Source organism: Balearica regulorum, chromosome 17 (genome assembly GCF_011004875.1).
Source record: "Balearica regulorum gibbericeps isolate bBalReg1 chromosome 17, bBalReg1.pri, whole genome shotgun sequence".
Classification (NCBI taxonomy): Eukaryota; Metazoa; Chordata; class Aves; order Gruiformes; family Gruidae; genus Balearica; species Balearica regulorum.
Window position 1 is genome coordinate 10953828 of NC_046200.1, and position 24252 is coordinate 10978079.

The 24252-nt window shown below is 37.5% G+C and overlaps 1 protein-coding gene across 9 annotated transcripts in view; it reads left to right on the plus strand.

Annotated features, from left to right (window-relative positions):
- Window positions 1-1424: 1424 nt before the first annotated feature.
- The window catches only part of CABIN1 (calcineurin binding protein 1), a 118653-nt gene continuing 95825 nt past the window's right edge, over window positions 1425-24252 (plus strand). For 5 of the 9 annotated variants that reach the window (XM_075769437.1, XM_075769444.1, XM_075769443.1 and 2 more), the window contains exons 1-20: window positions 1425-1628; window positions 2622-2763; window positions 4376-4436; window positions 4845-4937; window positions 5265-5378; window positions 5553-5687; window positions 5955-6135; window positions 7075-7204; window positions 8906-9055; window positions 9835-10127; window positions 11157-11325; window positions 11727-11863; window positions 12244-12461; window positions 14312-14390; window positions 14633-14820; window positions 16086-16235; window positions 16970-17164; window positions 18269-18505; window positions 20006-20165; window positions 20393-20508. In XM_075769437.1, the coding sequence (XP_075625552.1) occupies window positions 4434-4436; window positions 4845-4937; window positions 5265-5378; window positions 5553-5687; window positions 5955-6135; window positions 7075-7204; window positions 8906-9055; window positions 9835-10127; window positions 11157-11325; window positions 11727-11863; window positions 12244-12461; window positions 14312-14390; window positions 14633-14820; window positions 16086-16235; window positions 16970-17164; window positions 18269-18505; window positions 20006-20165; window positions 20393-20508 (2748 nt within the window). In that variant the 5' untranslated portion in view covers window positions 1425-1628; window positions 2622-2763; window positions 4376-4433. The remainder of the gene's footprint in view (window positions 1629-2621; window positions 2764-4375; window positions 4437-4844; window positions 4938-5264; window positions 5379-5552; window positions 5688-5954; window positions 6136-7074; window positions 7205-8905; window positions 9056-9834; window positions 10128-11156; window positions 11326-11726; window positions 11864-12243; window positions 12462-14311; window positions 14391-14632; window positions 14821-16085; window positions 16236-16969; window positions 17165-18268; window positions 18506-20005; window positions 20166-20392; window positions 20509-24252) is intronic. The other 4 variants (XM_075769441.1, XM_075769446.1, XM_075769439.1 and 1 more) reach the window with 3 other exon arrangements.

Sequence of the window (24252 nt, forward strand, 5' to 3'; positions counted from 1 at the left end):
AGTCCTGTGAGCTTGCGGCTGGCTGTTCTTTACAAACTGCTGGTGCTGAATATACTTTTTACGTTCGCATTGATCTGAAGAGATGGCCTATTTTTCCTCCACTGAGTTAATGTTAGAGTAGGTTCACACAATGCGTTAGAGCTTGAGAAGGATACCCTGCAAAGGGGTTACGTAGGCCCCTGAAGCCCACCCTACAGCACGTGCACCGAAACAACTGTAGCAGGAAACATTTGCTCACATCTCTTGTTGCTTATGTTTCCTAGTTGGAGAAAATCAGATACACTACCCTTATCTAGAGCCATAATGTTATAAAATCCCTTTCCCTCGAATGCTACATGCAGATTGTCCCTCTTCCATGGGATGGGGCCTGCCTGGCATCTGGATTTAATATCTCCCAGCTACAGTAGATCTTTTTACCATTGTACTGACTCTAACTTCCCAGGCTTAACCTCCTAAGGTTGACTAATATTTCTGCTCCCAGAAATGGCCTCTCATGGTTTGTTTGAGAACTGTGTTGGCATGTTTGCAAATTCAGAGGAAACCACCCGATTCTGAGCGCTGTGTAACCATTTCCTACCTTCAGACCTTTGAAATTAGGGCAATCTTTCTGTGTACTTACACAAGAGAGGACCAGTGAGGTCCTAAGCATGCTGAGGGGTATACGGACGGAAAAGTATTACAGAATCATGATAGCTTTGGAAGTTATTCTCCCATCACAACAGTGTGATGCTGCTGTTCGTGGCAACCTTGTTCTTAGTTTGTCATGACAAAGATAGGCGTTATTTTCTCCTAGAAATGAGACCCCGCAGTTCATACATTGGGGATGAGGAGGAATCCTCCTTATAGTGCTAAATGCTGACTCAGTGAAACACTTGAGCAGAAGCTTAACTTTGTCAGTGTGATGTGACCCACTGTAACAAGGGGTGGCTCTAAATGTGGTTATGTCCCAGAGGGAGCAAGGCCCGAGCGCGCTCGCCAGGCTGTGTCTGCTCAGAGCCTTCCTGACGCCGGGCCTGCACCAGGAGGGCTCACGTAGGGCTGCAGATGGCACACCTTTTCTTTAAGACTCGCTGCAATATGATCACCTTACACTTACACAAAATGATTTCCAGAAGGAGCTGTTGTGGTTCTTGTTTGGCTTGGGTCGCTGCCTCACACGTCCTGCTGCTATCACACACCTCCCTCGCCTGCCAGGGGCATAAAAGTATATTCCCATCTCCAGCTAGCACCACGGCAAGTTTTAGGGAAAACCGGCAACTTTGGGATGATTTCCAAGCGCCCTGGGAAGGGTACCCGGCATTTATTCCGCCTTTAGCACGCACGTCCCGCACAAGGAGAGGCCTCAGCCCTGCCAGCCCCGGCTCCAGTGCAGCCCCACCCACCCTTCCCGCCTCCTTGTCCCCAGCGTTCCGATTGGCTGTCTGAGGAACGGCTGTTCGGCCAATGAAGAACCTCTTTATTGGCGCGCGGGGTTCCGGGGGTTCGGGGGAGGTTGCTGTGGAGACCGCCGGTGGGGCCGCGTCTCCGGGGAGTCGCCGCTTGCCTGAGGGAGCCGCTCCGGGGGCCCCGCGGCGGCCGTGCCCCGCCGGCCGGGAGCAACGCCGGCATCCCGGGGGCGGCCCTGCGAGGTGAGTTGTCCCGTCCGCCCCAGCTCCGTGGAGAGGTTTGAGGTGCTGCCGGGGCTTTGGCCCTGCCCCTCCGCAGCCCGCAGGTGAGGCCTGACGCGGCGGGGCCTCGCCTGCTCCCCTTCACGGAGCTGCTGTCAGAGGCAAACGTGGGCTCCCTCCCCCGCCTCCTCCCGGCCCTTTGTGCCACCCTCCGCGAAGTGGAGCCGGGCAAGCGGCGTGAGAGGCGTCCCCGCTCCTCTTTGCGGAAAGTTACCGTATTTCGGTAAAACCGGCTTTTGCTAAAATGCGGCGGAGGTGATCCTTGCAGTGTTAAAAGCAAAAACCCAAAACAAAAATCAAGTGTTTTTGTAAGCAAATGTGTATTTGCAGGGTATAGATCCCAAGTGTAGCAACAACAACAAAAGCCAGGAAAGCCCAAGTCGTTCCCTTTGTTTCTTATTTTGAAGTTGAGAAGCACATAAGCTCTGGAAACAAAAGCTGGCACTTGAAATTTTTTACTTAAGTTTTAAACTACTGAGGGAAAAATGAGGTAAGAATTCTAAGGCAAAAGGCTTTAACGAGGTATCGTTGCCTTTTGAAGATGTGCTCACCTGTCACAGCAACAGATTTATAGCTGAGACACTCTTGTATCTGAAAAAATTATATATACTCCTACCTAATTGATGTAGCTATGTTCCTCTGAAATTGCTTGTAGTGACAGACTTAATTCTTAGATGTTATGACACTGTTTTAACTCAGTCTACAGTTGGTTTGCAGCTGTGTACAGTGCCTGGTTTAAAATAAAATGAAACAACCCCCTCACCTGCCTGGCACACCAGTATAAAAGCTGTGTGGAGGCAATGTCCTTGTCCTGTTTTTCAAAAGCATTACACTGTTCTGTTCGGTTATGCTCTCAACTTCTGATCACGAGAGAGGAGAGGGGCTAAATATTTGTTCCAAACTTTCTGTATAAATAAAAAGTAGAATTAAAATTTTTCCCCACCTTTTCTGTAGTTGCAGTTTCACTGGCAGGCAGTCTAATCACAGAAGTAAACTCTTGACTGCACTCTCTCCTGTTGACTTCTTCTGACGCCTTCAACAAGATTATGTGGGTTCAGCAAAAGACCTGAGCGTATTTCTGAATATAGGCATATTTGTAAGTGAACTTAAAACCACTCAGTTTAAATATGTAATTGATTTGGGATCATACAGCCTTATGTATTTCCATGTCATAAGCATCTGCACTGTCTTTGAAAACCTGGGGCGTTCAATATTTTTGAAAGAGATAACCGTTACTCTCTGTGCATGTATTTTCTCCATAGGCAAAGTAGACAAGGAATCCTTGTCTTGAAAGAGATTTGAGGTTTTATTAATGTTTATTTAGTGACTTAAAGAGAAAAATGCTTTATTGCTGTGCAGTTGTCAGTCTGATTTAGCTGCAAGCAAGGAAAGTAAGTGGTGCATGGGCAAGCAAAATATCTTTGCTGAATGAATGAAATTCCTGTCAAAGCATTATTTTCTCTCCATGCAGAACTAATCACAATGATGTATGAGTTAATTCGGCTTATAGTTCAAAACTCCCACTGCTTCCTGCTGTGGTTAATTCTGGACTTATTCTTCTATTAATGTGGTCTCCAATATTAAAGACTGTTTTTAGCGTGTCTTGCGTGTGTCATCTTTTTGTTTGAGTTGATGGGAAGTGAAGCTTTTCTAAAAAAGCAGCACAGAACTCTCTCGTTTTTTTGCCTTTGCTAACATAATGTTTCAAGCAGTTAATAGAATATAAATTACGTGTTTGACTATGAGGAAAAATGACTTACAGATTATAAATGTGGATTTTCCTCTTTAATTTTTTTATCAGTGGTAAAAAGACTGGAAATATTAGTATCCTTCCTTCAGAATGAAGAAATACCAGTTAGTAAAAGTTGTTTCTTTCGGTTTTATAAATCTAATTGATCTAAGTGGACATGCAGTAGCTATAACTTGCTTTTGCATTACAAGTGGTCTGTAGAAGTTGTTCCACATACTCAGAAAAGACAGCTGTCTTCTAAACACTGGTTCTGTTCTAGCAGGGATAGCAGTAATGAAAACATTTTTAATCAGAGGAATTTCCAGGTGCAGACAATATTTTGAGCAGTGGGTTGACTAGCCACTATGGCCTGCTGCAAAGTCAATCTGACACGGATAACTTGCCATTTTTTTCCTTTCTTGTTCTGTAAATATCCATAAGTGTTGTGGTTTCTAGACCTGAGAGGGCACTCTGGTTTGCACTATGAATAAAAGGTACAGGAAAACTTCCTTTTTTTTTTTTTTAAAGTAACTGAAGATAAACTCATAAGCTATAATGACTTATGCTCATAAAATGCCAGAGGATTCAAGAAGATTTTTTGGTTTTAGCTTTTATCATTAAAGGGATTAATGTTGTAATGTCATTAATATAATGTGTGTTCATGAAATATTACATGGTAACTGAATAACCTTGTAGCTGTAAGTACATTGCCAATACTTCCACTCCCCCCTCACTGCCAGGACTAGAGTCCTGAAGTTCTGACTCTGCTTAACTTTGTATTTTATTCTCTGTCTCTAGTTAAAATTCACTTTAATGTTATTGTACGTATATGGTATGGCAATTTGTCTCTTGGCATGGGGGAAGTCAGTGACATAGGACAGTTAATTCGTTGTTGATTAAAGTATTCCCAGCCTCTCTTTTACTTCTTAATGCTTTTTTTATGGACAGAATAAATGTTCTAATCCTGTTTGCTTTCCAGATATGTTTGTGTTCAGCCCTTCCTCCAAATCCTGAAGAAAGTGTGAATATCTGTGAGCATGGTAAGGGCTTATTGGGATGGTTTTTGAGGTGTTTTTGTAGAAATAAAATTGAAAATTCTGTCTTTCCCGAGGACTAAGAATAAATTGGCAAAATGAGAACATTGGTTTTGGAGTGATTGCAGTTATTGGTAAATTTAAGAATTTGAAAAAAATCACTGTAATGCACATATTCGTTCTAGAGAAGCTGTTTCTCGAGACACTTGAAATCTTGTTTTATTGGCTGATTTTGGAGCAGAAGTTGTTGTGACATATTATTTGCAAATAGTGATGACTAAATTCATTGAAGTTCTCACAACTTTATATAGAGATCTCAATACAGTCCATTTACCAAGTAAAGTAAAAAATAAGAAAAATACTGGGATACATGTAGATATAACATTTCTTGTCGCATCTCAACTCTCATTCTAGATTCGAATCGCAGCACTGAATGCGAGCTCCACAATTGAGGATGACTATGAAGGTACCTTCAAAAGTCATAAGACACAGACAAAGGAAGCTCAAGTAAGTAAACCTACAGTTTTCTTAATGGAGTTTTGTCTTGATGGGAGTTTTGTCCTCTCTTGTTGCAGGGATTGTTCAACCATAATTTCTTATTTTTAAGAAAGTTGTGTTACTGTCTTATCTCTTGAACCCTCCTTTAGCAAGCTAAAACACTCAAATGAGTTACATTAGGTCAGTGAGGCTAATGTTCTGCGGTGCAGTCTGGATGTGGACTGCTATAGAGCAGAAAGTATTAAAAGTGTGAAACCACTGATATAGTAAGTATGTTGTAATAAGTATATTAATGAAGTTGCCCTATAAAATAGGTTCTAATTTTTTAAACTACAGGAAGCAGAAGCTTTTGCTTTGTACCACAAAGCTTTGGACCTTCAGAAACATGACCGATTTGAAGAGTCTGCTAAAGCTTATCATGAGCTGCTTGAGATTCGTCTTCTGCGAGAGGTCAGTGGCCTTTAGCGAGTGGAACTCTAGAAACTATTTTTATTTTATTTTGTATTAGTTCATTTCTTATTTGCTAATTAGAAATGTGAGTGTTATCAATTGGCAAGTTGTTTGCTAATCTTTTTACTTGTCTAATTCCTAATGCCCGTGTTGCATTTATTTTATCATTTCTAGGCAGTTCTTTCTGGTGATGAGAAAGAAGGGCTGAAACATCCAGGACTGATGTTAAAATATTCCACCTATAAAAACCTAGCACAACTGGCAGCACAACGGGATGACTTAGAGACAGCCATGGAGTTTTATTTGGAGGTACAGTACTGCTGAAATAAAACACAGGAACCTCAGTATTTGCAAAAACTTGCTAAACTACAGCCATAGTTTACCTTTCAGCATACATTTTTTGTAAGTATGTATGAATTCTGTGTACTTTCTGATGTTATATGCGATATAACTGGTTGACCATTCAGTCCCCAAACTAGTAATGTCCCTGTTGAAAACTAAAGCAGTGCCAGTCCCTGTAGACAAGTGGATATACATGTCTGAAATGTGAATAATGTTGTTTGTTATGCTTTGTAGGCTGTAATGCTAGACTCTACTGATGTCAACCTATGGTATAAAATTGGTCGTGTGGCCATAAAACTAATCCGTCTACCTTTGGCTCGTCATGCTTTTGAAGAGGGTCTCAGGTGTAATCCTGATCACTGGCCTTGTTTAGATAACCTTATCACAATCTTGTACACACTCAGTGACTACACAAGTAAGTACCCAAAAAAATTCTCAAGAACTACGTAATTTCACAAAGCAATAAAAAAATTATAACAAGCAATCGTATAAGAGAAAGTGTATCTTGCATAAGCAGTTCATTAGGGTATGATGGAGATTTTTACTGCATGATAGAGATTTTTTTTTTTTTTTTTTTTTACTTTGTGATAAAGTATGATGACTGGTATCCATTCTGGTTACCTTAAAAATAAACGTCTGTGGTCTCTTGGAGCCTCTGCAAGAAGTTTCTCTATAGACTGTTCTCTTGCCTTTCAATGTACGTTGATTTTTGTCTTTCTAGTCATTTCCAGCTACATAGTTACAGGATTTGGGTATAAAACTACGGTCTATTTCATAGCCTAGTATAATTAATTGTAGATACAGCAGTTTATACAACTGACCCTAAGATTTTATATTTGAGTCATATCCAATGGATGAACTGATTCAAATGAAGTTTAGGAGGGAAGTTGCAAGATGGCAGAAATGTGGAATCTGATCCGTTGGTTTGTCCTACTGGAATGGTCCTAATTCTATTAACGTAATTGGTGGGATTTGTTGCTTGCTACGCTAATGGAATCTGTAGTTAAGGCATTTGATAACATGAAAATGGTAAATGATTGTGATTCTGCTTTATGATTCTAATTTCTTTTGTGCAGGAATGGAGTCTTGAAAGTAAATAAAAGATGTACTGCAATCATTGTTTCAACAAAATTAACGATTGAATTAATGATATTCTTTTTCTGGATATAATACTTGGGAAAACATAATAGGTTATTTTAACTGTATGCCTGTAATTACTTGACATGTTAAAGCTACTGGTCTATGTAGATGTCATGTTTAGTTGGAATTCAGTGATGTATATGAAGCCCAGAAATGGGAGCTTTTGAATTAGCCAAAGCAGCAACTGACCATTCAATTTCTATTTCTTTGTCAGCATGTTTGTACTTTATCTGCAAAGCTCTGGAAAAAGACTGTCTGTATAGCAAAGGATTGGTTCTGAAGGAGAAGATCTTTGAGGAGCAGCCTTGCCTCCGGAAAGATTCCTTAAGGATGTTCCTCAAATGGTGACTGTCATCTTATAGTATATACTGCATTTGGGGTGTAAGTTTTGGATTTGGGGTAGTTCAGAAAAGCTGTTGAGATATAATGCTTTAAGCTATAACAATATCTTGCTGACCTGTCTTCTGAATAATAAATCAATGTTAAATGGTGGTGCTGCTGACAGAATGTTCTTCAGTAATTACTTTTGAAGGGAAGTAGAAAGAGGCAAAAAAAAAAAAGCATTTGCTGCTGCTCACTTTTTTTCATACCTAGATCTCTTGTAATCCATGTTCATTTATTTATTTATTTGCGGCTGATAGCTATGGACTTAATTTTAGGAGTTTTCGTTTCCTCATTGAAAAAAAAAAAACCAACCCCATAAACCCCACACACTTTACTGCTTTTCCAAGCAGTTACAAATTTGGGACTTGATACAATATTCTCCTATCAGTAGGTTTCAGGGAGTCCTACTTATTTTTATTGACAAATGAGTACAGTGAGGAGACTTTGTACATTTCATTAATTCCCAAGATGTAGAAAATCTTAGTTTATTAAGCTTTCAGACCACTACAACTCTGAAAATATTTTGCAATATTATGTTTGAGATTTTACTCCTTTTTTTTATTGAAGTATATAAAACTTCTAGTGAAAGTTTTTAGTGTTCTGTAGCTCTGCAAAGTAGACTGTCTCTTTCAGTGTGGATTTCATAGTATGAGTGGGTAGGAAGAAAGTGGGAAAAGAATGTAGAGGCCCGTAAAATTTACAAGATGTATCCAAGTTAACTGACCATTCAACATCAGAGCTGCTTCTGATACCGTAATATGTTGCTGTGATGGTCAGCAAAATTCAAGAAAGAAGTTAAGTTTTTAGGTTAATTATAGTTCAGTCTCACTGAATATAGTAACTGCTGCGTGTGCAGATAACCTCAGTGCCCTATAAGAGTTGTATGTGGTAAATGGAAGTTGAACATGCATCCTCAAGCTACGCAGTAGATCAGTCAAAAACATATTCAACTTTTTAGACTACTGTAACATCTAAAATGTGAAAATACAGAGTATTTAGAAGATAGAGAAGGGATAACTTAATTTTTAAGGCTCTCTGTATAGCAGTAGACCTTTAACAGAAAGTTCTGTTTAGTTATAGAGACTCTGATTTATTAAGCTGCCTTAGGTCTGGCTCTTAAAATGAGTTACATGCTGAATTAAGCCAGGGCTTTTAGCCACTTGGATGTTGTTTCTGGACTGTGATATCTCTGAAAAAGTGGTTTACTTTACACTTTCAAAAATTCATTCTTGGATTCAGACTATACAAGACAATTTTGAACTCCAAATTTTATTTGTGATGACATGAATTCCTCAAAATAGCACTTTGGAATGAAAGGAATTTCTCAGTCATACAATTTTTTTCTGAACCAAAAACTTCTGTCCAAGAAAGAAAACAAACCCTCCTGCTTTCCTTTCATTTCTCAGTGTTTGGAAAACAGATTAGGACTATCACTCTTTATCTTTCAATTTTTAAGGTAGAACAAAGATTTTTGGATGGTGAACACTTCTATATGCATGCTATAAAGTTTGTAAAATGATGTTATTTGAATGCTTGTTTTAACACTTTATGTTAACTTACAGGAAAATATCAAATTATTCTCCTCAGGCTTTAAAAACAAACAAAACCTCCAACTGAACCCCAAAAACTTTAACTTGTCTTCATTTCTTATTATTTCTTAGTGACATGTCTATCCATAATGTAAATGTGAGTGCAGCTGAAACAGGAAGAATCATAGATGAAGCACTGGAGCTACGTAAGAAAAGACAAGCTTTGCTAGTGCGTGACAGAGAACCAGACCTCAGACTGGTCCAGCCAATTCCCTTTTTCACGTACGTCTTTATATTTTCTGTTTTTAAAAGGTTAATTATCTTTAAAAAGATAATGGAAACTTGAAAACAGCTTACAATTATTTATTTGCAGCGAGATATAAGGATACTAATAAGTTGTTATATGTGTCTTTATTAAGGCATAAAGGATTGCTGTTTAGTTTGGGTTTTTACTGCGCGTATTTTTCTGGAATATTAATGGACTCTGCACTTAGATCCTATTGCAGAGAAGTTGTTTCTACTTGTGGATAGGGGTGAGGTATTTTTTTTTATTGTTGTTGATTGAATGCAGAACCTGAAAATGGTTCCTTTTGACACTACTTTTTTGGGGCTCAGCAACTACTGCATAGAACTTCTTTTGTTAGAGACATTTTTTGAGATTATGCACATTATTGACTCCTATTTCCTTCCTACTGCAACCAACTCACTAGTTTCCTATAGTGAGGAAACTCTAGTTTTCTTTTTCCTGCTGCCATGTTTTGTTCTTGTTTTTCTAAGTGGTGTGTTCTTGAAGTAAAGCTCCTAAGGACCTCTGTTGCAGGCCTGAAATTGTCAATGGTCTATGTGACAGGAAATACAGAAAGATATTCTCCAGCTTTTCTGGTTGTAGGACAGATTTTGACACTCAGATGTGTATTTCTCTCCCACTGAAAAGCTGCTCTTGCTACCTCTACGCTACTGGAGAAAACCAGTGTTGAATGCCGTTGAGTTTGTAACTATACTTTAGAAAATAATGTGACAAGAATTAATGAGTTGTGATGCCCTTGTGTTTCCACATGCAGGTGGAAGTGTTTAGGAGAAGCTTTACTTGCCATGTATCACCACCTCACAACATGTGATCCTCCTCGACCCAGTCTGGGAAAGAGAATTGATCTCTCAGAATATCGAGACCCAGTTCAACATTTAATTCTTTCTCCTACCTCTACTCCTGTCAGTGTTATTCAGCCAACTCCTGTCACCACTAATCCAGTGGTGACTATGCCAGATCCTGTATTACCTTATACTCCGACAACACCCAACTTCCCAAGTCACAGTCAGAGTTCACTGGAACCAGGAGCTACTGTAGGTGAGCAAGGTACTTCAATCTAAGATTCAAGATATCTTTCCTACTTATCTGGGTATTAACAGTACTACTGAATTCATTGGGAAATGCTGTCTTTAAACTGTGTGTTGGTAGATTCAGAACCTTTTCAGCATATGCATCTGGTAGAAAAAATGAAGTTGAGCTCTAAAATTCAGTTGTGTTAACCATTCACATTAGAAAAGGAAGGACACCTAAACTGCTTGAAATTTTTTGATTCCTGAGTAGGGCCTAGGACCAGTGTTCAGGACAGTGGACTGACTTTCCTATTTAATGTATGTGAAAGTCAGGTTGGCTTGTTGGTTTTGATTGTTACTCCAGTGCAGGAGTATCTCCCCTGTTCTGGTTTTGTCCTAGTGACTCATACTTCAGTTTTTTGGTCTTTAAGATTAGAAGAATCATGATGCCATTCCTGCAGTGATGCATATCAAACTTTTAATGTTGTGAAGAGTCTTGAGCTCCTTAGAATGAGTGAGCTGTTAGAGAAAAAGACGACTGGATTATTCTTTTGCTCGTGTGTAACTTAAAGAACCTGAGAGAACCAGTCAGCTATATTTATTTGAAATCCGTAGCAAGAGGTTTGAATACGTTATACGGTATCTTGAATATTTTATACTGTAAATACTACATGTATTTACATATCTGAAACTATCAAGGAGTTACCAGTACTTTGTTGATATTCATGGGAATTTACAGGTGTTGCTGGAGTTAAAGGCACAGTTCTTTGATTCCCATTTAAGAAACTTGTTGAAGACTAAAATAATAATGAAATGCAGAATTTCATGAAAGTCTGCTTCTTGCCTCAGACCAGCATTTTTATGCAAAATGCCGTAGCCAGTTTTTATTAACTTGATTTTTAAAAAAAAAATTTTGGCACTGTCTTTAAAAGGAAAAGAATGAATTTCAAGTGTTGATGCAGAATAAAATGTCAGCCACAAATAACTTCTTTAAAAATAAAAATGATTATCTACTTTTTGTTTGGCAATGTAAGCTGTCAGTATTTTTTTTTAATTCTGTTTTTAGGTGACATATCTGCAGGTGATAAATCTAAAAAAGGAGTGAAGCGAAGGAGAATCACAGAAGATAGTGGTGAAACAGCAAAAAGGAGATCTGCTAGAGTCCGGAACACCAAGTGTAAAAAAGAGGAGAAGGTTGACTTTCAAGAGCTGCTGGTGAAATTCCTTCCTTCCAGGTACACTACAGCAGTAACTTTCATTGTGAGTGTTATCAAGAGCTAAGGAGAGGAAGCTGGCTGGGGCTTTGTTGAATTTGTATACTCCAACCTTAAAACCACTAGACCCATTATTTTTTGAAGCAGATGTGATGCATTGTCTTCTCATAAACTTAATAAAACTAAAAACTAATTTTAAAATAAGAAAGCTTTTATTAATGTGAAACTGAATTAGAAGACAATGCAGATGTCAAATTGGCTAAGATCAACGAACAAGGTAATCTTGGTTTAGACAAAAATCTCTGAATGTGCTTCAGTTAATGTACTTCCACTGTTAAAATGTGTGCAACGTGCTATGTTTAGGTTTCACTTATTAGTGAGGATTTTGTTGATATTGTGGGTTTTGCCCCCCTTTCACACAGATTAAGGAAATTGGATCCAGAGGAGGAAGAGGACCCTTTCAATAACTATGAGGTGCAGTCAGAGATCAAAGAAGAGAATTTCCAGCATGTTGGACCACATCGCATGTCATTTGATTCTACAACATTTATGGAATCTGGTAAGGATTTAATTCTAACCCCTATTCTTTCTCTGTCATTTCTTCCATATTCTATGATTTATTTTCTGTATTTTCCTATCATATCTAGAAGATATAAAAGTATATGTTATTTTTAAAAGTATCACTTTCTGGCCTAGAAATATCTCATTTGGTACAGGTGTTGGGTTTGGTTTTTTTTTTAAGTCTTGGGAACTGTGTGCAAGAGCTCTGTTGTGTGGAGTTTCCCATTTAAACGGATTGGAATACAAGAACTTAATTCAGCCTTGTATGCAGTACAGGAGAACTGCTGCAAGATTAGTGCATAAAACACTGTTGAAACTTGTTTCAAGTTATGGTCTGTCTTGACCGTAAACACGTATGGCTTTGTGTTTGCTTTCTAGAAAAACAAGACGTTCATGAATTCTTACTGGATAACCTGAACAATGGTGGGATCTTGGAGCTGATGATGAGATATCTAAAAGTCATCAGCCAAAAGTTCCTAGTGAAGTGGCCTCCTGGCTTGTGTGAGGTGGTTCTGAGTATCTATAATAGCTGGAGAAAGCATAGTAGTAGTCTTCCCAATCCATTACTGAGGGACTCAAGTAATCAGCATATCAAGGTAATGAAACACTTTTCCTTGTACTTGTATTTCTTTGTCACTGTTGCGCTCTGTGTACCAGAAGTACCTAACTGAAATCCAGCAATTAGACATAGGTTTTGCTTAGCCCTGGGGAGCTGCTTGTCCTAGCTGTTGCATCTTTCATAAACTGTGGTCAGCTCATATAACTGTTCCTGGGCTCCTGAACATACCTGGGTGATGCTGTGTGCAAGTATACCTTGTACATAATGCATGTGTGTATGTCCGCACGCACACACACATGCATATAGATGTAATATAAATATTACAGACTTACATATATTTTACTCCTTTTACTCTGTTGCTTTTTCTTCCCTCCCTTTGCTTCTAACATGACAGAAGCTTTTGATTTGTCGTCAGGTGAGTAGAGAGGCTGCTCTGTTCACGTTGGCTGATTGAGGGTCAGCATTTCTCCCCTGAAGTTAATACAGTTTAGTTTAAAAATAACCTGCAATTTACAGAAAAAAAAAAGGCAACAAAAAGACACACATCTCCCAGCATCACCATTTTATTACCTTTATAAATCTGTAGATTTCACAAATGCAAACAGAAAAAATGGTAAGTTCCTTAAATTAATGTTAAACAGGCTCGGTGACGCAAGATGAATTATAAAACCAGTACTGATACTTCTTGTCCACTCAGCCTGCCTATGTTATCTTTTCAGTGTTAGCAATGTGTATTCATTTGAGAAGTTCTTTATTTGCCCTTAGGATGACTGCAGTTGGAAATATTTTTTTCAGATCAACAGTGTTTCTACTTTTTTGCAAATGAAAAATGAATTCTGAAAACTATGTTCCATTGACGTAGTTTACAAAACAAACAAAAGTATCGCTATGTAGCAGATGTTAAATTTTTTTATACATCCTATGACTTTTGTATTTCTGTATATTTTTCATCTATACATACTTTTTTATAAACAAATGTAAATATATTTATTAACACATTCCCTTGGTTCTCATTATGACTGCATAACTGCTTGCTTGCATGTAAAATTAAGAAGTCAAGACTTTGTAGCTATACTATTAAAAATCACTGTCCTCATGCTTGTCTATTCTTTTTCATCCTTGGATTTATTCTAAACTTGATCTGTGAGATATCCTGAGTGTAATAAATTCAGGATTTTAAGACTGGTAACTGGCTATTCTGGAAATGTGTATGGAGTTTTGAACCTTTTCACAAACACCTGTTTTTTCCAGCTGGACCTGTAGCCCTTATTCCTATGAATGTTATCAGAAACCAGTATGTTCTTCACTGCACAAAACTACCTGGCAGAGATCCATGGTGACATGACTTTCAATATACTCCTGAACTTTATCCAGCAAGCATTAATAAGCTGATAAGACTAGAGTACATAATCAGTCTCATGGAGATAAATACTGAAAAAATTGTAGGATATAGACCTTTTATTCCTCAAATATTAATACTTTTACTATATTCTGGAAACATGCTTTTAGCATGATTTAACAATCTAATATAGTTTTATTTCATCCAGGTACAAAAAATAAGGATGTCACTTTTTTCTAACATCAGGCAATGCTGTTCTGACTACCTCTTTTGAGATGAGATTTTTATTTTTATAAATGCTACTTCTAAGTTTTGTCTTGTACCTGTTGATTTGTAAATGCTATTATACACCTTGAGACAGAGGAAGAAGTAGTTACAACTTGGGAATAGAAATCCCAAGAGGACAAGGTGAAGATTTTATTTGAAGTAAACTGCAAATTTAGTGGTGGGTTGTTTGGTTTTTTGTTGTTGTTTTTTTTTTTTTTTTTAACTCTTAATGTATTTCTTCCTGTATACTCTTTTTTGATGTGTCCATACTTTTTCTGAAGGATATGATGTTGATGAGCCTTTCTTGCATGGAACTGCAATTAGATCAGTGGCTACTGACAAAAGGGAAGAGCTCTACAGGTGAGAACTGGATGTTACTTTCTTCAGACTAAAAATACTCCAGGTATATGAAGAAATGTTTGCAGGAATTAATTGGATTCTGGAGCTATTTTTTCTTAATTAATATCTTTCAGGTCGGTATTTTATTGGTCTATCAATTATTTGCCTTAAATTGGATCAGTACTTTTGAAATACTAGTATGTGGGATTCTTTTCATAGGATGCCAGTAACTTTATGCTAATATGTAATTAATTGATTTGCAGTTTCTCCACGGAACTGCCCTGCTGCATCTGTGAATGGAAAGTTTGGTCCTGACTTCCCAGGAACTCATTTCTTGGGAGACCTGTTGCAGCTGTCATTTGCGTCCTCACAGCGAGACTTATTTGAGGAAGGCTGGATGGAGTTTGTCACTCGGGTGTATTGGCTGAAAGCTCGCTTTCTAGCACTGCAGGTTTGTTTTACTTTTGATTTAACAAATAAAACTTTGAACAACATTGATTTTAAATTTGGGAAGAGATGCTACAGCTGCTTTGGGAATCTTGGCTCATTTAAGCATGCAGGTAAAAACTCCTCAAAACATAGTGATTTCATTTTAGTTTTTAATATAACTAACTACCCCTAAAGGTAGAGGTGGAAGTGAAGTAGGAGGTCTCATGTGGTAAGCTAATATTCAGATACGTTTTATATGTAAACCTTTGTTTAAATTAGCTTGTGTTCAACTTAAATATATTTGGACCAAAGTTATTTGGAGCAGTAATGTGTAACTGCAGAATAGGGATTTTTTTGGGGACCTGGACTAGTGGATACTACCCAAGTCCCAGACAGTGCCAAATGCAGCTTTCAACTGAAGCAGGCTGTTTTTAATTATTCTCCCCTCTGCTTTTTCAAGGTAGCGTGATTCTTCTTTTGGAGAAGTTTAATTTAATATGCAGATTTTGAAGCAGAGGGTTTTAAACCTATCACTAAGGAAATAATTTGAAAGAAATGTTATTGGATCCCAGACTTTTTTTTTTTCTTTCCTCCGAGCCTTGCTTCCTCAGGACATCAAAGAGGTTTTTTTATGTATCAATTATTTTTAAGTCAGTTGTCAACTAATAATGTGAGTCAATTTCCTAAGTGCGAACTAACTAATTCCTTCCATTTCCAGTTTTGGCATCTAAGAATTCCTTTCTAATATACTTACTTGAGGAAAAATGAGAGTTCCTATATGGCTGCTGCCATCTTTTCTTTAGATACACAGAGTTACGTTTTGCCTGTGCAGTTTGCGTTCCTCTCCTGACCACTCAACTTCAGTATATACTTCAGTTGGACAGAGCGAGTAGAATGCATTCACTTTGCAGAATATAAGAATGTTTCTTGACTCAGTGTTTTTATTTGCACAAATGGAAGAATTATTTCTACTGTTTTACTCTTCCATGTTTTTAAAGGAGAGGGATTGTAGCTATCTAAATTAATCTTTCAAATTTATGCAAGCTGAATTCTGTTTCTCTGATTTGTTTTACCTGTTAGTAAAGTCACTGGTAAGATACTGCTTTTTTTTTTTTTTTAATTGGAGATTGTCAATTGGATTTGCTTTTTATTTGGGAAGATGTGCAGTAATCATACTGGCAGTGCCTACATTGAATTTAAACATTCTTTACATGCTTTAGAAACTGCAGACAGAACTCTAGGGTTTTTTTGTTTGTTTGTTTGTTTTCCTCTGTACTGTTTCTGTAGGGAGACATGGAACAGGCACTTGAAAACTATGATATCTGCACTGAGATGCTACAGAGCTCCACTACAATGCAAGCTAAAGCTGGCAATGAAAGCACCATCATAATACGGTTACCTAATCTACATGTTGATTCTGTTGTTTCTTTAGAAGAGGTAAGAATTAATTTGCAGGTGTATTCTCCCCGCTCCATCCCTCCCAGTTTCAAAGGTCATCTATGAATTAACTCTTTTGTAATGGAAGTTTACTGTATCTGTGCTAGAATTTTTCTAAGAGTAAAAGGACAGATTCATAGTTTAATGATGATGTCAAGGCCATCATCTTCTTTTCAAAAAGACACCTTTTGGATCTCTTGGTCTTGTATAACTTAAGATTGCTTTCATGCAAAATAAAAGAGCAGCTGCATGTAGAACAGTAGATGATTAGACTAGTGTTTTATTTTCTGTTCTTAAATATAAATTTCACCATTGCTTAAATGAGCTCTTTACTTCAGCAGTCTGTTTTCCACGTAACAATTTGCATACACTTTTTAACAAAGGGATGTCCATCTTCTTTCTATTACTGTTTTGGGGGATGAACTCCAACACAGGAGATGCCATCCTCACTTTGAAGTCCATCTGACTGATGTATTCTTGCAGTGTAGAAATGTGTGATTTTGGGATTTGAGGCAAAAAAGTTTAAAATTGTTATAGCACTAAAGTCATATATTATATAGTAATTAAAAATCTGAGGTGTTACATAGTAGGTGTTTTTCTTCCTGGTTTATATTCCTGGATGTAGCTGTAGAGTTCACATAGCTTTACAGCTAAACTGCTAGGAGAAATATCAGTAGTCAAATGTACGTGAAGACAAAATGAAAGTTGGATTGTGCCATCTGTGATGTTTGCAGATTGAAAAGAACCTAAAATCTCTGGAGAGATGCCAGTCTTTGGAAGAGATCCAGCGACTGTATGAGGCAGGGGATTATAATGCAGTGGTGCATCTGCTTCGTCCAACGTTATGCTTTAATGGTTATGGCAGAGCAAAACATCTGGAATTTGTAACATCCATACCAGAGAGACCAGCACAGCTACTTCTCCTACAGGTTTGTTTTGTTTCTTAAAAAAAATCTTTTTTAGTAAGAGATTTAGACTTACTCCTGAAAACAGGATGAAGGGATTTCTAGAGTGGGTTTTAATGATTAACGAGTGTTATTTACAAAGGAAAATGTGGAAACAAATCTGTAAATGCTCTGAACAGCATATCTTTATTGACATCATTAGCAATGTGGCTAAAGATACAAGATGTCTGAGGCCTACATGAAATGACCAGAAAAATTGCAAATTCAAGTCAACTTGAATCATTTGCAGAGACATCTTATGGATGGATTCATGCTACCTGCATCTGCTGTGAATACTTCCTGCTGTTGCTGATGTCGACTATATGGTGATTTACAACCATTCTGAAACTTAGTTATCTAGCACATGAATGATTTTTATGATGTAGTGTATCTGTCCTGCATGAATGACAAAACATGGATAGGTACATCTAGTATAACTGCTGTAGATTCAACATTTGACACTATGAAAATAAGTGTACCAATGAGCTCAGCTGTAGGAACAATTTGAGTCTATCAGGTTCTCCAGGGAAAAAAAAAAAACGTTGCCAAAAAAAAGGCTGACATTCTTTTAACTGGACTGAGCCAAATCCTGCAGCCTCTGTGCCATCTTGTGACCCAGACTTGGCAGAGTAGAAAGAAGCAGGAGGATGTTGCTATAATGCTAGCATTATAGTTCCTATTTTGTTATTTATAAAGTAATAAAAAGGATAGCACAAGACCATAAAGATCCAAACCCTGTTTCTGTAGGGTCTCTATTCAACTGCATATCATTAGAATTTTAGATCTACAGCCATCCCTTTCCTGAATATTTTTTTTCTTGAATCTCTTATTAAAGCAGAAAGATTCAGTGTAGATTTTTTCTTTTTTCTTTTTTTTTTTTAATTTAGATCCTACTTGTATATTTGTCATCCAGGGCCCATGCACCTCCTATTGTCCTTTTTTAATGTCATATTTAAAGGTGTTCCGTTATTTCATTAAAGTAACCACACTAACTGTATGTTCTGTATTGCTTTGCCCTGCTGTCCATTCATGGTTTAAAATAAACCCTTCATCCTTATAATAAATTGTTTTCATATTTACATTCCCTAGGACTCCCTGCTCAAACTGAAAGATTACAAGCAATGCTTTGAATGCTCAGAAGTTGCCTTAAATGAAGCAATTCAGCAGATGATTAATACAACAGCAGCCTCTGCTAAAGAAGAGTGGGTTGCTACGGTAACACAGCTGCTCAAAGGAATAGATACTTCATTATCATCAGTCAACAGCATCCTGAAAGACTCTTCTGTAACACCAAGCCTCATTCGATTAACAAACAACCTGATTCAGGTAACCTCTTTGCTTGCACTAGGAAAACGGTATTGTGTGCTACAGACCTTCAGACATGATACAGCTGCTGTCTGAATTGCCACCCACTTGCAGTGACATTTTGGGTTACTTTTTTGTTGGGGGAAGGTCAGGGTAAAGATGAGCATTACCTTCATAGTCTGCATTTTCAGTGTGTTAGAGATGCACTGAGCTCACCTGTACTAGAATCAGTAAAAGCAGGTACCTTCAAACATGAAGCTGCTGAAAATAATCAAAGAATTGTAGTCAGATAACCCAAAGAACAACACTATTTTCTTACGCTATTTGAAATGGTGATAATGCGAAGACTGACCGAGGTGGCTGGGTGCAGTTTGAAAGGGTCCTGGTTATGCCACTAATCTTGGTTTTATGTGCTTTGGGCTGGAAGACAAGATCCCATAAGCCTTACGAACATGGTAGAACTACTTGCAAGTGCTGGCCAAGCTAAGGGCTTTTCCAGTAAAAATGGAGAGGGTAATGAGAAGAGGGCAGGAAAAAATTATGTGCGGACTGTTTCTAGAATTGTTAATACAGCTAATTTTAGCTTTTTAAAGAAAATATTTTCAAACCTTAAAGCTACTGAATGTGTATTTATCAGTCCAGGTAACAAACAGCAGACTGTCAGTTCTGTTAAGAAGCTGGTCTAGATAATGTCAAAATTAAATGTGCTTGCAGCTCTCAAATCTCCATTTACTTCAGTAAAAGCCAAAGATCTTCACCACTCACAAAACATTACTCTCGTTGTGTAAAGTTGTATGCGTGTCACTGTGTTATGGAATGTAATGGAATTCTGGAGAACAAAGTATTCATTGTAATATCCTAAACAGTTTCTGTAGTAATAACAAATATGATTCTTTATCTACATAAATACTAGTAGAAAAACTGTTGTATGTGTGAAAGAATGTGAAAAAAAGTGTAGGACTTCAGAAATTTCTGGCGTTGTGGCAATAAAATAGGCAGTTGTCTATGAGAAATGCTGGGAGAATGGTTCCATGACACAGCATTGTGTTGCTCACAATTTATTTAGTTACATAATTTATATAGCATCTGTTAATGATTCTAGTTGGTCTTTAACAGTTGTTGTAAGACTTGGTAAAGAATTCAGGAATTCTTTTAACTAAGTTCTTCTTTCTTGTTGGGTTGTAGATAAATTTCTTGTACAGTTATGAGGCCTACTAACACTAAGAATTTATGCTGTGCATTTGCTTACTTTCAATTGTTTGTATATCATATTAACAGAAATAACTAGTTGGAAAATGATGATGCAAGAGGAGTGTCAGCATAGGGGAAATGATCTACCCTTCCTCACACCAGTTGATCTTATTTGTAGGACTTTTATCACCACTCACTGTGAGAAGCTGAGACTCAATTTTAGATTATTTCCTTAGGATAAAATGCATTAACAACTGTGGGCTGTTTGGAAAGGATCCACACCTGATGTTTATTTCATATCACTTTGTATAATGTCTGTTTCCTTATTAGATCATAGACTGCAGCATGTCAGTCCAGGAAGAACCAAAAGAACCATACGTCTCCTCTGTGCTTCCATGGATTGTCCTGCACAGGATCATCCAGCATGAGGAAGATGCTTTTCGATCCCTTTGCTGCCAGCAGCAGCAGCAGCAGAACCAGGGAGAAGAAGGTGGGTTAGTTATTCACTTTTAAATATTGGAGCTGAGCTCATTATCATCCAGCTCTGGAATATGAATAAGACGACACTTGTTTGTCATCTTATCTTGCTGGTAGAGGGGTATACAAACATCACTTTCTTATCACAGAGGAAACTTCTTTTTGCCAGATGAAGCATTGGCTAGTTGGATTTAACTTGGTTCTGTGCTCCTTAAGTATTTACCAACTTCTTTCTTCCAGTGAGTCCTGATACCCCTATGCTGCCTTCTTCACTCATGTTGCTGAACACTGCTCATGAGTATTTGGGAAGAAGATCCTGGTGTTGCAATTCAGATGGTGCTCTTCTCAAGTTCTATGTAAGTGTTAGCTTTGTAGAATACCGTAGGTTGGAAGGAACCTTTGAAAGTCATCTGGCCAACGCTCACCTCAAAGCAGGGAACAAATTCAGAGTTGTATTAGGTTGTTTATTGCCTTGTCTTCATGTTAAAATACACTTTGAAATCCACTTTCCTTTTTTCCCCAAACACATTAGTGTTTTGGTCAATTTAATCTGAATTGCAAAGGCTTGCTGTTCCAGGCCCCAGTCCATTGGTATGCTTTCTAAACAGACTTTTTGTCAGAGAAGGGATGCCTGTGGATAACCAACTCTGTACTATAAAAACATCTTAAATGGGAATTAGTAAATGATCTACCTTGCCCTGAAAGACAAAGCGCTGGAGAAGTGTTCAGTGATTATTCTGAGTACTTAGGAGAAATGTGGGCCTGTATCAGCACCTGATCATGATAAAACTTCAGTTGAATGACTTGAATTTTGTGGTGCTTAGCTTCGGAAGATGCCTCTTCTACTCTTTAAAAATAAACAGAGGTAATGTTTAAAGCTAATAAAAATTTCTGGCGTGTATGAACATTTATGCAGATGATTGGTAATATGGTAATTTGTCATTGTTGTATATTCTTTCCTGTGGTGAGGTCAGATATTGTTTGGATTTGGTTTTTTTTGTTTTGTTTTGATTTTTTTTGTAATGAATGTATAAAACTGCTTGCAGCTTGCGACCTGTGGAAAGGGAATATCTGAACACTGAATCTATATCCAGTTGTATCATCATCTTCTGTGTCTGGTAGCTCAGCCACACCCCTGCCCTGCTTGCAGCAAAGGTTTACTCTATGATTTAAATTAAAATGTTATTTTAGATATTCAAATAACATTTTACTCAGTAATAACTCTTAATTTTCAGCTGTCCTCTGAGAATTAAGAGTAACAATTCTAAATTCATAACTGTTGAAGGTGAACAATCACCCTAAGTCTACTAACTAGAGAGAGGGAGCATGAGGAATGTCAGGAAAAATAACAGACAAATCAGAAAATCCCATCTTTCCTGCTTAATTTCTCCAGTGTCTTGCTGGAAGGTGAGCTGTCTGTGTGGATGGAGCATGCTTCCTGCTGCAACATTCCAACAGTGACCATGGGTTTTGTCCTCCAACCAGGAGTTACGCAGCATAGAAATGGCAAACTTTGGTGTGTGCCATCTCAGCAGTGCGTTCTGGTGGGCGTGCTTTTCAGTCTTTCAGACAAGGAAAAAAAAGCAAATGGGCTTAGCAGAGTTTGCCATAGGAGCAGATTAACTCTAGTTCCCCACAAGGAGTGTGACTTCAGAAAGTAACCAAACTGTAGCATGGAGAATGAGCCAGTTAATTCCACAGAAATGAGTACCAAATATCTTGAGTGGAAAAATGCTGTTAAAGTGATTGCCAGTAATGTTGCGTAGCTCTTCTTCCTGAGAGACCAGTTTTCTTGTATACCATGCCTTCGTTTCCTCCTAGTTCAAATATTTGATAAGGATTTTCCAGTCAAGTAGATTTAACACTCATAATTGATTGTGTTGGAAACAGTGTTCTGCTCAATTATACATAGGTGAGACAGACATAACATGACAATGCAAACTTTTGTTTCCTCCCATGTGATGTTAATCGGCCTCAATTATATTCCAATAACACAAAGATAAAAGATTTAAAATAATGGACTGAAGGAGGAAAGGGAGATACTTAGTGATGTATGTAGCCACTTTATATGTTTTCTGTTGAAAACTGCTGAGTTCATTGTGAATTCATTATAATGTATAGTACCTCTGAAGATATCCAAAATATCTGCCAAAGAAAAACCATCTCGTGCTTTGAAAGATAATCTAATCATTCATATGAAGTAAAAATGCAGATAATACTTTATGTAATGCTTTACAAAAGTTTTGAAAAACTTATTTTGTTCATCATAGGGTTTTTCCTAGGTTTTAATTTTTGTTTTGTTGTTCTCCAGAACACAAATGTTGCTAGTTCAAGATATAGAAAGAACTTGAGTAGAAGTATTGTTTGTGCTGAAAGGAGCAGAGTGGTTATCCTTGACATACCTCATCATGTTGCCAAAGATGTTTCATATAAAAATGGACGCAGCAGAGATGTGGATAGTTGGTAGTAGGGGTGTGGATAGCTGGCAGCAAAGCTGAGCAATTCAGTACATGGACTTTTTTTTTTTAACCAAAAATACTGTAACTGTTCCTTTCAGATGAAACTTGAAGTGGTTTCAATTTGTATAAAGCAAAATTAAATTTTTAAGGACATTTTTTCTGTAATCACAGACTGTGAGACCAAGTTTGAAGTATTAGTGACCTTTAAGTGAACGAATGTGGGTATAGGCTTTGTTTTTAAAAATACGTTGAGTGATTTCCTCTGAGAAAGACAAGAGTCAAGAATCATGCATATTTATGTTCAGTAATCAAAATGATACTCAAAAGTTTTAATTATGAGAACTCCTATATTAAAAGAAAAATGAAGAATAGGGAATGTAAGAATGACAGCATACCTAAGTAGAATAAAAATGTTGTGTTCTCTGTTTGGAAGTCAGTTTTCTAAAATCTGGTGAGTAATAGAAATGAACTCTTGAGTGTTGATATAAATTTGAATATAAAGCTGAGAACAGTTTATTTCCTGTCATTCCCATTGTTCTGTGGACTTACCTCACTGAGAAGAATAATTGTTCTGATTTTTCCTTCTTTGTTTTGCTTCTTGCACTAGTATTTTATTTTGTTCCCAGGATTTGAAAGAGAAGCAGGAATAACCAAGCAGTCTGATAGCACTGTACATCATTCACAAGCTGAGAAAAACTGTAGTGTTACTCCTTTAAAACTGCTGCTAAAATAACCCAGTGGGATTCCATGTTCATCTTGTCTCAGTGATTCTAAATAAGTTGCTCGCTTCACAGAACTAAATTTGTGAAGTGTTAAGTAAAGTTTGTGCATTTTCAATATAGGTAAATACTATTTAACATGTAAAAAAGAGCATATTTAGCTGTCAGCCAGGAAAATTCAGTTTTGAATTTTGCAGTTAAACTTGGTTATTTGTCTCTTCCAAATCACAAGAGTAAAGATTTGCAGTTACGCATCTGGAATGCTATTGATCGCTCACAGAACCTGTGGTGTTACCTGGATTTGGTCCTGAAGCTGTGATGCATTTGGTTGTTCTGCTGTTGATAAATTTGACTTTTATATATTAAATATACCTGCCTTGACTTTATACCACAGACTGAAAAGACCAGTAATTCCATTGTTTTCATGTTATTAACTAAATGTAACTTCAAATATCCATATAGAGTTCATCTGTTGAACAAAGATGATGAGAATTAAGGATTACTTCAGTCCTTCCTTACCCTGTGTCTGAAGGCTGTTCTTTGCTCTGCTGTTCAGACAGCTGTGTTAGAAGATGTAATATGCTCCAGAAGCAGGTGTCTCGGCAGTAATGCTGTAGCATTATTAGGTTAAAGGAGTTACGCATTCGTTGTTGTCCTTTTTAAGATTATTCCTTGAGGTCTAAGTTGTTACATCAGAAAAGACATTTCCCATGGCTGAAGGAGAGTATTTCTATGTGTATTGCTGTTTCCTGACTTTATCCTTAGCTTGGAAACTGAAGTGCAGTCAGCTTTTCACTGTGCGGAGTACTGACAGTCTGGAATAGCCCAGCTGTTGGCAAAACCTAGATAATACAGCATCATAGCGTTCATTGGGCAGTGCTCTACAGGGATGTTGCAGTGGCACTTACAGATTCAGCTTGAC